At 43.4% G+C, this 12,130-nt stretch overlaps 1 protein-coding gene across 1 annotated transcript in view; it reads left to right on the top strand.

Annotated features, from left to right (window-relative positions):
* Window positions 1-12,130, top strand: part of LOC115101552 (kin of IRRE-like protein 1) — a 51,189-nt gene that overhangs the window by 15,990 nt on the left and 23,069 nt on the right. Inside the window, exons 3-4 of the mRNA XM_029621024.2 lie at window positions 4,714-4,863; window positions 7,103-7,260. Coding sequence (XP_029476884.2) covers window positions 4,714-4,863; window positions 7,103-7,260 — 308 coding nt within the window. The remainder of the gene's footprint in view (window positions 1-4,713; window positions 4,864-7,102; window positions 7,261-12,130) is intronic.

Below are 12,130 nucleotides of genomic sequence, written 5' to 3'. Positions count from 1 at the left end.
CTCTCTCTAATTCAATTCAATTCAAGGGGATTTATTGGCATGGGAAACATGTGTTAACATTGCCAAAGCAAGTGAGGTAGATAATATACAAAAGTGAAATAAACAGTAAAAATCAACAGTAAAAATTACACATACAGAAGTTTCAAAACAATAAATACATTACAAATGTCATTACAAATGTCATGTCCTAGGTACTGTGTGATCATGTCTATGTCCTAGGTACTGTGTGATCAAGTACATGTCTCTCTCTTTCTCTCTCTTCCAGCTGGTCCTAGGTACTGTGTGATCTGAGTACATGTCTCTCTCTTTCTCTCTCTTCCAGTTGGTCCTTGGTAAGTCGCTCTGGATAAGAGCGTCTGCTAAATGACTTAAATGTTAATGTTAAATGTGTGATCCAGGTACATGTCTCTCTCTTTCTCTCTCTTCCAGCTGGTCCCAGGTACTGTGTGATCCGGGTACATGTCTCTCTCTTTCTCTCTCTTCCAGCTGGTCCTTGGTACTGTGTGATCCGGGTACATGTCTCTCTCTTTCTCTCTCTTCCAGCTGGTCCTAGGTACTGTGTGATCCGGGTACATGTCTCTCTCTTTCTCTCTCTTCCAGCTGGTCCTAGGTACTGTGTGATCCGGGTACATGTCTCTCTCTTTCTCTCTCTTCCAGCTGGTCCTAGGTACTGTGTGATCCGGGTACATGTCTCTCTCTTTCTCTCTCTTGGTCCAGCTGGTCCTAGGCTGGTCCCAGGTACTGTGTGATCCACATGTGTGATCCGGGTACATGTCTCTCTCTTTCTCTCTCTTCCAGCTGGTCCTAGGTACTGTGCTGGTCCTATCCAGGTACATGTCTCTCTCTTTCTCTCTCTTCCAGCTGGTCCTAGGTACTGTGTGATCCAGGTCTGTCTCTCTTTCTCTCTCTTCCAGCTGGTCCTAGGTACTGTGTGATCCGGGTACATGTCTCTCTCTTTCTCTCTCTTCCAGCTGGTCCTAGGTACTGTGTGATCCAGGTACATGTCTCTCTCTTTCTCTCTCTTCCAGCTGGTCCTAGGTACTGTGTGATCCGGGTCATGTCTCTCTTTTCTCTCTCTTCCAGCTGGTCCCAGGTACTGTGTGATCCGTACTGTGCTGATCTGTGTGATCCGGGTACATGTCTCTCTCTTTCTCTCTCTTCCAGCTGGTCCCAGGTCCCATGTCTCTCTCTTTCTCTCTCTTCCAGCTGGTCCCAGGTACTGTGTGATCCGGGTACATGTCTCTCTCTTTCTCTCTCTTCCAGCTGGTCCCAGGTACTGTGTGATCCGGGTACATGTCTCTCTCTTTCTCTCTCTTCCAGCTGGTCCTAAGTACTGTGTGATCCGGGTACATGTCTCTCTCTTTCTCTCTCTTCCAGCTGGTCCTAGGCACTGTGTGATCCGGGTACAGCTGGTCTCTGTGTGATCCAGGTCATGTCTCTCTTTCTCTCTTCCAGCTGGTCCTAGGTACTGTGTGATCCAGGTACATGTCTCTCTCTTTCTCTCTCTTCCAGCAGGTCCTAGGTACTGTGTGATCTGAGTACATGTCTCTCTCTTTCTCTCTCTTCCAGCTGGTCCTAGGTACTGTGTGATCCAGGTACATGTCTCTCTCTTTCTCTCTCTTCCACCTGGTCCTGTGTGATCCAGGTACATGTCTCTCTCTTTCTCTCTCTTCCAGCTGGTCCTAGGTACTGTGTGATCCAGGTACATGTCTCTCTCTTTCTCTCTCCAGCTGGTCCTAGGTACCAGCTCTCTCTTTCTCTCTCTTCCAGCTGGTCCTAGGTACTGTGTGATCCGGGTACATGTCTCTCTCTTTCTCTCTCTTCCAGCTGGTCCTAGGTACTGTGTGATCCAGGTACATGTCTCTCTCTTTCTCTCTCTTCCAGCTGGTCCTAGGTACTGTGTGATCCGGGTACATGTCTCTCTCTTTCTCTCTCTTCCAGCTGGTCCTAGGTACTGTGTGATCCAGGTACATGTCTCTTTCTCTCTCTTCCAGCTGGTCCTAGGTACTGTCTCCTTTTCTCTCTCTTCTGGTCCTAGGTACTGTGTGATCATGTCTCTCTCTTTCTCTCTCTTCCAGCTGGTCCTAGGTACTGTGTGATCCGGTACATGTCTCTCTTTCTCTCTCTTCCAGCTGGTCCTAGGTACTGTGTGATCCAGGTACATGTTTCTCTCTTTCTCTCTCTTCCAGCTGGTCCTAGGTACTGTGTGATCCAGGTACATGTCTCTCTCTTTCTCTCTCTTCCAGCTGGTCCTAGGTACTGTGTGATCCGGGTACATGTCTCTCTCTTTCTCTCTCTTCCAGCTGGTCCTAGGTACTGTGTGATCCAGGTACATGTCTCTCTCTTTCTCTCTCTTCAAGCTGGTCCTAGGTACTGTGTGATCCAGGTACATGTCTCTCTCTTTCTCTCTCTTCCAGCTGGTCCTAGGTACTGTGTGATCCATCCGGTACATGTCTCTCTCTTTCTCTCTCTTCAAGCTGGTCCTAGGTACTGTGTGATCCAGGTACATGTCTCTCTCTTTTTTCTCTCTTCAAGCTGGTCCTAGGTACTGTGTGATCCAGGTACATATCTCTCTCTTTCTCTCTCTTCAAGCTGGTCCTAGGTACTGTGTGCGGAAAGTATTCAGAAGCCCTTGACCTTTTCCACATTTTGTTACGTTACAGCCTTATTCTAAAATGTATAAAAAATTAAATACAAACTCAGCAATCTACACACAATACCCCATAACGACAAGGCGAAAAGAGGCTTTTCAATTTTTTTGCTAATGTATAAAATAAATAAAATACAGAATTATCTTATTTACATGCATTTTCAGACCCTTTGCTATGAGACTAGAAATTGAGCTCAGGTGCATCCTGTTTCCATTTATCATCCTTGAGATGTTTCTACAACTTGATTGGAGTCCACTTGTGGTAAATTCAATTAAATTCGACATGATTTGGAAAGGCACACACCTGTCTATATGAGGTCCCATAGTTGACACTGCATGTCAGGGCAAAAACCAAGCCATGATGTCGAAGGAATTGTCCGTAGAGCTCCGAAAAAGGATTGTGCCGAGGCACAGATTTGGGGAAGGGTACAAAACATTTCTGCAGCATTGAAGGTCCCCAAGAACACATTGGCCTCCATGTTTCTTAAATGGAAGACGTTTGGACCCACCAAGACTTTTCCTAGAGCTGCCCGGCCAAACTGAGGCATCGGGTGACAAAGGCCTTGGTCAGGGAGGTGACCAAGAAACCCATGGTTACTCTGACAGCTCTAGAGTTACTCTGTGGAGATGGGAGAACCTTCCAGAAGGAAAACCATCTCTGCAGCACTCCACCAATCAGGCCTTTATGATAGAGTGGAAAGACAGAAGCTACTCCTCAGTAAAAGCCATATGACAGCCCACTTGGAGTTTAACAAAAGAGACCCTAAAGACTCTCAGACCAAGAGAAACAAGATTCTCTGGTCTGATGAAAAAAAAATATTGAACTCTTTTTGCCAAGCGTCATGTCTGGAGGAAACCTAGGATGAACAGAGCAAAGTACAGAGAGCAAAGTACAGAGAGATCCTTTATGAAACCCTGCTCCAGAGCACTCAGGACCTCAGACTGGGACAAAGGTTCACCTTGCAACAGGACAACAACCGCACAGTCGATGTCCGGGCTCTGGCTGAGCAACTCAAGGACAATCAGAGACTTGTCCCGAAGCCAGTCCTGCGTTGTCTTGGCTGTGTGCTTAGGGTTGTTGTCCTGTTGGAAGGTGTCCGGGCTCTAAGCAAGTTAAAGCTTTCAAAGTTGTGGCAAAATGGCTTAAGGACAACAAAGTTAAGGTATTGGAGTGGCCATCACAAAGCCCTGACCTCAATCCTATAGAATATTTGTGGGCAGAACTGAAAAGGCATGTGCAAGCAAGGAGGCCTACAAACCTGACTCAGTTACACCAGCTCTGTCAGGACGAGTGGGCCAAAGTTCACCCAACTTATTGTGGGATGCTTGTGGAAGGCTACCCAAAAACGTTTTACCAAAGTTAAACAATTAAAAGGCAATGCTACCAAATACTATGTGAGTGTATGTAAACTTCTGACCCACTGGGAATGTGATGAAAGAAATAAAAGCTGAAATAAATCATTCTCTCTACTATTATTCTGACATTTCACATTCTTAAAATAAAGTGGTGATAATAACTGGCCTAAAACAGAGAATTTTTACTAGGATTAAATGTTTGGAATTGTGAAAAACTGAGTTTAAATGTACTTGGCTCATGTGTATGTAAACTTCCGACTTCAACTGTATATGATAGTAACAACTTTGTTGTCTTTCTGATACAATGTAACTCGCGGTCAATCTAAAAGGATGGGCTTATTTCATGCAAAGTGAGGGCTGCTCTTGGGGCCATCTGCCCTGGGGCCAATGTGGAACTCATCGGCCCAATTAGGGCAGCCTACGTGGGGCCAATATTTTAGTCCACATCGTGCCAATGTGAGTATGTTTGTTGTAAAAAGATGGGCTTATTTCAGGCAAAGTGAGGGCTGCCGGCACCAGATATGGGCTTGCCACACTGGGCCACACTGGGCAAATGCCTTGGGGTTCAATGTGGAGCCGATGAGCAAAGGCATGTTCGCCCAATGTGGGAAGCCTATGTGAGGCCAATATTTTAGCCAGCATTGGGCTCACATCATGCCATTGTGGACATGTTTGCTGGGATGTGTCTGACTCTCTCTCTCGCTCAGCCTGGCCCAGGTACCGTGTGCTGCGGGTGATAGACGTGGGCCAGTATAACCTGGAGATCTCTGCAGCAGAGCTGACCGATGACTCCCTGTATGAGTGCCAGGCCACAGAGGCTGCCCTACGCTCCCGGAGAGCTAAACTCACCGTCCTCAGTGAGTATCTATCTGTCTGTCAGGAATGTGTGTGTCCAGTGCAGTGTGGACTGTATACGCAGATTGTGTGTGTGTCCAGTGCAGTGTGGACTGTATTAGCAGATTGTGTGTGTGTCCAGAGCAGTGTGTGACTGTGTGTGTGTTCAGCAGAGTACGTGATCGGAGCTGGAGCGGAACTTATCCAATTTGACTGGAGCATAGAGCGATATTGGACAAGTTAGCCTTCTCACCCGCTCCAATTTCGCTCCAGTAGCCCTCACTTCACGAGCTCAGGGCACGCCCGGCCCAGCATGCATTTGTTGTCTACTTTCTTTAGCTACTGTTATGGAGTTTGCTAAATATTTTCATAAAGAAACTGATATAAAACACAGGTGCAAAATCAAGGTGACTTACAAAGATGAGGACCAAGAGCAATAGAGGGAGTGTGGTGATGTAATGTTTCATAACTAAAGAATCATTGTGGAATCTGAAAAGACACGTATCCCAAAAGCATGATGGTGTAACCTACTTGTTATGTGCACATGCTAAAAGAAAGGAACGAGGTGGGTAGATAACTGTGTCAAACTATTTATAAACTAAAAATCTGATCTCTTAAAGTGTCCATTCATTTGTGTTATATTATCCATACAATAGGCCATAATAGATTTTGGCCCAATAGGACTGGCATATTGCAACTTTCAAGCATTCCTTTTGATTGGGTTATTTTACCTAAAAACCATTAGACCTACCTATAGATTTTTTTTTTAAAACAACTCTGCATCTCTGCCCAATCTGGCAAGAGTGGCCAAAAGGATGTTTAGCATCCCCCGTGGCTCTGCAAGTGTGGAGAGGATATTCTCTGCTGCTGGTTGGCTCTCCAGTCACCGTCGCATGAGCCTGAAGCCACAGACTCTGGGCAAACTGGTGTTTCTAAAAATGAATTCAAAGGCACTGTAGACAAAGCCAAATAAGGCATTTACATTTTTTTCAATTTATAGAGCAATTTATAGACTAAAATGATTGAATACAACCAAATGTTGTTTACATGCTGAGCACTTCATGTCCCTGACTCCCTACCAGCCCAGTGTGTCACACTCGCAAATGCTAGTTATTTCTTTGTAGGCTATAGCCTTGAAATAATTTAAATAATATAGCATAAATAATTCATTTTAACTCCCTGTCTGGCTCCTGACCTATTTAGTGTTTATATGCTGTTTAATATGACATGTAGCCAATTTGAAATGATGTGCTATTCTTACATTGACCTTTTCATGTTGATTCAAACCATATGGTTTGGTTTCAGTACTTCAAAACAACATGGTAGGTCCAGGTAGACACAACAATAGATGGGTGTTGGTTTCAATACTTCAAAACAACATGGTAGGTCCAGGTAGACACAACAATAGATGGGTGTTGGTTTCAATAGATGGGTGTTGGTTTCTTCAAAACAACATGGTAGGTCCAGGTAGACACAACAATAGATGGGTGTTGGTTTCAATACTTCAAAACAACATGGTAGGTCCAGGTAGACACAACAATAGATGGGTGTTGGTTTCAATACTTCAAAACAACATGGTAGGTCCAGGTAGACACAACAATAGATGGGTGTTGGTTTCAATACTTCAAAACAACATGGTAGGTCCAGGTAGACACAACAATAGATGGGTGTTGGTTCAATGCTTCAAAACAACATGGTAGGTCCAGGTAGACACAACAATAGATGGGTGTTGGTTTCAATACTTCAAAACAACATGGTAGGTCCAGGTAGACACAACAATAGATGGGTGTTGGTTCAATGCTTCAAAACAACATGGTAGGTCCAGGTAGATACAACAATAGATGGGTGTTGGTTCAATGCTTCAAAACAACATGGTAGGTCCAGGTAGACACAACAATAGATGGGTGTTGGTTCAATGCTTCAAAACAACATAGTAGGTCCAGGTAGACACAACAATAGATGGGTGTTGGTTCAATGCTTCAAAACAACATGGTAGGTCCAGGTAGACACAACAATAGATGGGTGTTGGTTGAATGCTTCAAAACAACATGGTAGGTCCAGGTAGACACAACAATAGATGGGTGTTGGTTCAATGGTGATTTGAATGAATGGAGCAAATTTGGAGCAGCGGTTTCTTTTTTCTTTGAGCGCGGAACGACTGCTCAACTCCGCTCACATACTCTGGCATAAAGAGTGTGTGTGTCCAGTGCAGTGTGCATATGCAGTGTGTTTGTCTAGTACACTGCATGTGTTGTCCTACAGTCCCTCCCGATGACCCAGTGATCGAGGGCTTTCCAGAGATCCTGCTGAGAGCCAATGTCTCCTATAACCTGAGCTGTGTATCCCGCGGGGCCAAGCCACTGGGCATCATCGAGTGGAAACGGGACGGGGTGGCCCTGGAGGGAGCCTTCAGCACCACCGTGAGTTATGTACAGACACAGCGGCATGTACACCGATGCATGTTGCCATATTGTATCACTAAATACACCTGTAGGTGGCTCCACCCTGTCCTCCTCTTTCTTTCTTTTAAAATGTTTGTTTTTGTTTCTCTCTCTTGTTCTGACCTTTATTTTCCTTTGTTTTGTCTTTATTTAGTATGGTCAGGGCGTGAGTTGGGGTGGGCATTCTATGTTTTGCGTTTCTATGTTTAGGTTTCTGTTTCGGCCAAGTTTGGTTCTCAATCAGAGGCAGGTGACATTAGTTGTCTCTGATTGAGAATCATACTTAGGTAGCCTGGGTTTCACTTTTGGGTTGTGGGTGTTTGTTTCCGTGTCTGTGTTTGTCACCACACGGGACTGTTTCGGTTTGGTTTTCGTTCATGGTCACATTTATTGTTTTGTAGTTCTTAGTGTTCAGTTTATGTTTTATAATAAACAATATGGACACTTACCACGCTGCGTTTTGGTCCGATCCCTGCTACACCTCCTCTTGAGACGAAGAGGAGGAAATCTGCCTTTACACTCTCTCTCTCTCTCTCTCCCCCCCTCCCTCACTCTCAATTCAATTTCAATTTAAGGGCTTTATTGGCATGGGAAACATATGCTAACATTGCCAAAGCAAGTGAAGTAGATAATAAACAAAAGTGACATAAACAATACAAATTTATATTAGACATTACACTAACAAAAGTTCCAAAAGAATAAAGACATTTCAAATGTCATATTATGTCCATATACAGTATTGTAATGATGTGCAAATAGTTCAAGTACAAAAGAGAAAATAAAGAAACATAGATATGGGTTGTATTTACAATTTTCTAAATGTATTTTTATATTTCAACTTTATTTAACCAGGTAGACCAGTTGAGAACAAGTTCTCATTTACAACTGCGACCTGGCCAAGATAAAGCAAAGCAGTGCAACACAAACAACAACACAGAGTTATACGTGGGATAAACAAACGTACAGTCAATAACACAATAGAAAAAGTCTATATACAGTGTGTGCAAATGGCGTGTGGAGGTAAGGCAATAAATATACCATAGTAGTGAAGTAATTACAATTTAGCAAATTAACAGTGGAGTGATTGATGTGCAAGTAGAGATACTGGTGTGCAAAAGAGCAGAAAAGTAAATAAAAACAATATGGGGATGAGGTAGGTAGATTGGATGGGCTATTTTCAAATGGGCTGTATACAGTTGCAGCAATCATGTAAACTGCTCAGATAGCTGATGCTTAAAGTTAGTGTGGGAGATAAAGGCGGCCTGAAGGAGGTGTTGGCTTTAGGGATGACCAGTGGGATATACCTGCTGGAGCGCGTGCTACGGGTGGGTGTTGTTATGGTGACCAGTGAGCTGAGATAAGGCCAGATAAGGCCAGATAAGGCCAGATAAAGCCAGTGGGTCTGGCGACGAATATGTAGTGAGTGCCAGCCGACGAGAGCATACAGGTCGCAGTGGTGGGTGGTGTATGGGGCTTTGGTGACATTGGCACTGCGATAGACTTCATACAGTTTGCTGAGTAGAGTGCTGGAGGCAATTTTGTAAATGACATCGCCAAAGTCGAGGATCGATAGGATAGTCAGTTTTACGAGGGTATGTTTGGCAGCATGAGTGAAGGAGGCTTTGTTGAAAAATAGGAAGCCGATTCTACATTTACTTTTGGACTGGAGATGTTTAATACGAGTCTGTTTGTTCTTCAGTGGTTGCCCTTTTCTTGTGGCAACAGGTCACACATCTTGCTGCTGTGATTGCACAGCAATATTTCACCCAATAGATATGGGAGTTCATCAAAATTGGATTTGTTTTCGAATTCTTTGTGGGTCTGTGTAATATGTGTCTCTATGGTCACACATTTGGAAGGAGGTTAGGAAGTGCAGCTCAGTTTCCTCCTCATTTTGTGGGCAGTGTGCACATAGCCTGTCTTCTTTTGAGAGCCAGGTCTGCCTACGGTGGCCTTTCTCAATAGCAAGGCAATACTCACTGAATACATATATCTTTCTTTAATTTTGGTCAGTCACAGTGGTTAGGTATTCTGCCATAGTGTATTCTCTGTTTAGGGCCAAATAGCATTCCAGGTTGCTCAGTTTTTTTGTGAATTATTTCCAATGTGTCTTTTTGTTTTCTCATGATTTGGTTGGGTCTAATTGTGTTGCTGTTCTGGAGCTCTGTGTGGTCTGTGTGTTGTTTGTGAACAGAGCCCCAGGACCATCAACTACAGGTTCATCTCTCTGTAGGTGATGGCTTTGTTATGGAAGGTTTGGGAATCGCTTCCTTTTAGGTGGTTGTAGAATTTAACAGCTATTGGTCGGTGTCGGCCTAATTAGTGGGTGTCGGCCTAATTCTGCTCTGCATGCATTATTTGTTGTTTTACGTTGTACATGGAGGATGTTATTGCAGAATTCTGCATGCAGAGTCTCAATTTGGTGTTTGTCCCATTTAATGATCGGTGAGCAGACCCCAGACCTCACAACCATATAGGGCAATGGGTTCTATAACTGATTCAAGTATTTTTTTGCCAGATCCTAATTGGCTTGTCGAATTTTATGTTCGTTTGATGTCATAGAAGGCCCTTCTTGCCTTGTCTCAGATCTTTCACAGCGTTGTGGAAGCTACCCGTGGCGCTGATGTTTAGGCCAAGATATGTATAGTTTTAATTCAATTTTTTTTGTCACATGCGCCGAATACAGCAGGTGTAGACCTAAAATAACTGTAATGAGGCTATATACAGGGGGTACCGGTACCGAGTCATTGAGCGGGGTACATGTCAGTCGAGGTAAAGTGACTATGCGTGTCAATGCAAATAGTCCGGGTGGCCATTTGATTAATTGTTCAGCAGTCTTAGTTTCTTATGTGCTCTAGGGCAATGGCATCGAGATGGAATTTGTATTTCTGGTCCTGGCAACTGGACCCTTTTTGGAACACCATTATTTTTGTCTTACTGTGATTTACTGTCAGGGCCCAGATCTGACAGAATCTGTGCAGAAGATTTAGGTGCTGCTGTAGGCCGTCCTTGGTTGGAGACAGAAGCACCAGATCATCAGCAAACAGAAGAGATTTGACGTAAGATTCTAGTAGGGTGAGGCCGGGTGCTGCAGACTGTTCTAGTGCCCCTGCTAATTTGTTGATATATATGTTGAAGAGGGTGGGGCTTAAGATGCATCCAGGTCTCACCCCACAGCCCAGTGGAAAGAAATGTGTGTGATTTTTTTGCTCATTTTAACCACACACTTGTTGTTTGTGTACATGGATTTTATAATGTTGTATGTTTTTCCCCCAACACCGCTTTCCATCAATTTGTATAGCAGATCCTTATGCCAAATTGAGTCAAAACCTTTGTTGAAATCAACAAATCATGAGAATACTTTGCCTTTGTTTTGGTTTGTTTGTTTGTCAATTAGGGTATACAGGGTGAATACGTGGTCTGTCAAAAGGTAATTTGATAAAAAGACAATTTGACATTTGCTCAGTACATTGTTTTACTGAGGAAATGTGCGAGTCTGCTGTTAATGATAATGCAGAGGATGTTCCCAAGGTTGCTGTTGATGCATATCCCATGGTAGTTATTGGGGTACAATTTGTCTCCACTGTTGTTGATTGGGGTGATCAGTCCTTGGTTCCAAATATCGGGGAAGATGCCAGAGCTAAGGATGGTGTTAAAGAGTTTAAGTATAGCCAATTGGAACTTGTGGTCTTTATATTTTATCAATTCATTTAGGATACCATCAACAAAACAGGCCTTTTTGGGTGGAGCTTTTGTATTTTGTCCTGTAGTTCATTCCATGTAATTTAGAGAATCCAGTGGGTTCTGGTCATCTTTAACAGTGGATTCTAACATTTTTATTTATCATGTATATGTTTTTGCTGTTTGTTCTTTGTTATAGAGCCAACCAGATTGGAGAAGTGGTTTATCCATACATCTCTATTTTGGATAAATTAACTCTTCATGTTGTTGTTTGTTTTGTGTGTTTAACATTTTCCCAGAAGTGGTTAGATTCTATTGATTCTTCAGTTATATTGAGCTGATTTTTGATGTGCTATTCCTTCTTTTTCCGTAGTGTATTTCTGTATTGTTTTAGTGATTCACCATAGTGAAGGTGTAGACTCAGGTTCTCTGGGTCTCTATGGTTTTGGTTGGATAGGTTTCTCAATTTCTTTCTTTGTTTTTTTCATTCTTCATCAAACCATTTGTCATTGTTTTTCATTTCCCTAAGTTGTCTGCTTGACACGTTTTCATTTGATAGGGAAGCTGAAAGGTCAAATATACTGTTTAGGGGGGATTGTCTAAAAGGGATTGAATTTGTTGTTGCCTAATTGTATTTTGGTAGGTTTCTACACTACCTCCTTCTATCTATAGCATTTCTTAGTATTGTGCAGTTCCTTTGGCTTTGATGCCTTATGAGTATTGCTCTGTTCAGGTGGACAGTGATTTTGCTATGATCTGATAGGGGTGTTCGTGGGCTGACTGTGAACGCTCTGAGACACTCTGAGTTGTTTTATTTTATACATTATTATTGAACCTTTATTTAACTAGGCAAGACAGTTAAGAACAAATTGTTACTTACAATGATGGCCCTACCCCGGCCAATTGTGCGCCGCCCTATAGGACTCCCAATCACGGACGGTTGTGATGCAGCCTGGAATCAAACCAGGGTCTGTAGTGACGCCTCTAGCACTGAGATGGAGTGCCTTAGAATACTGAGCCACTCGGGGTTGAGATCAGTGATAAAGTAATCTACAGTACTACTGCCAAGGGATGAGCTGTAGGTGTACCTACCATAGGAGTCTCCTCGAAGCCTACCAATTACTATGTACAGACGCAGCGTACGACAGAGATGCAGGAGTTGTGACCC

The sequence above is a fragment of the Oncorhynchus nerka genome, linkage group LG20 (assembly GCF_034236695.1).
Source record: "Oncorhynchus nerka isolate Pitt River linkage group LG20, Oner_Uvic_2.0, whole genome shotgun sequence".
Taxonomy (NCBI): domain Eukaryota; kingdom Metazoa; phylum Chordata; class Actinopteri; order Salmoniformes; family Salmonidae; genus Oncorhynchus; species Oncorhynchus nerka.
Note: the sequence above shows the minus strand (reverse complement) of the source record. Positions and strands in the feature narration are given on the sequence as shown.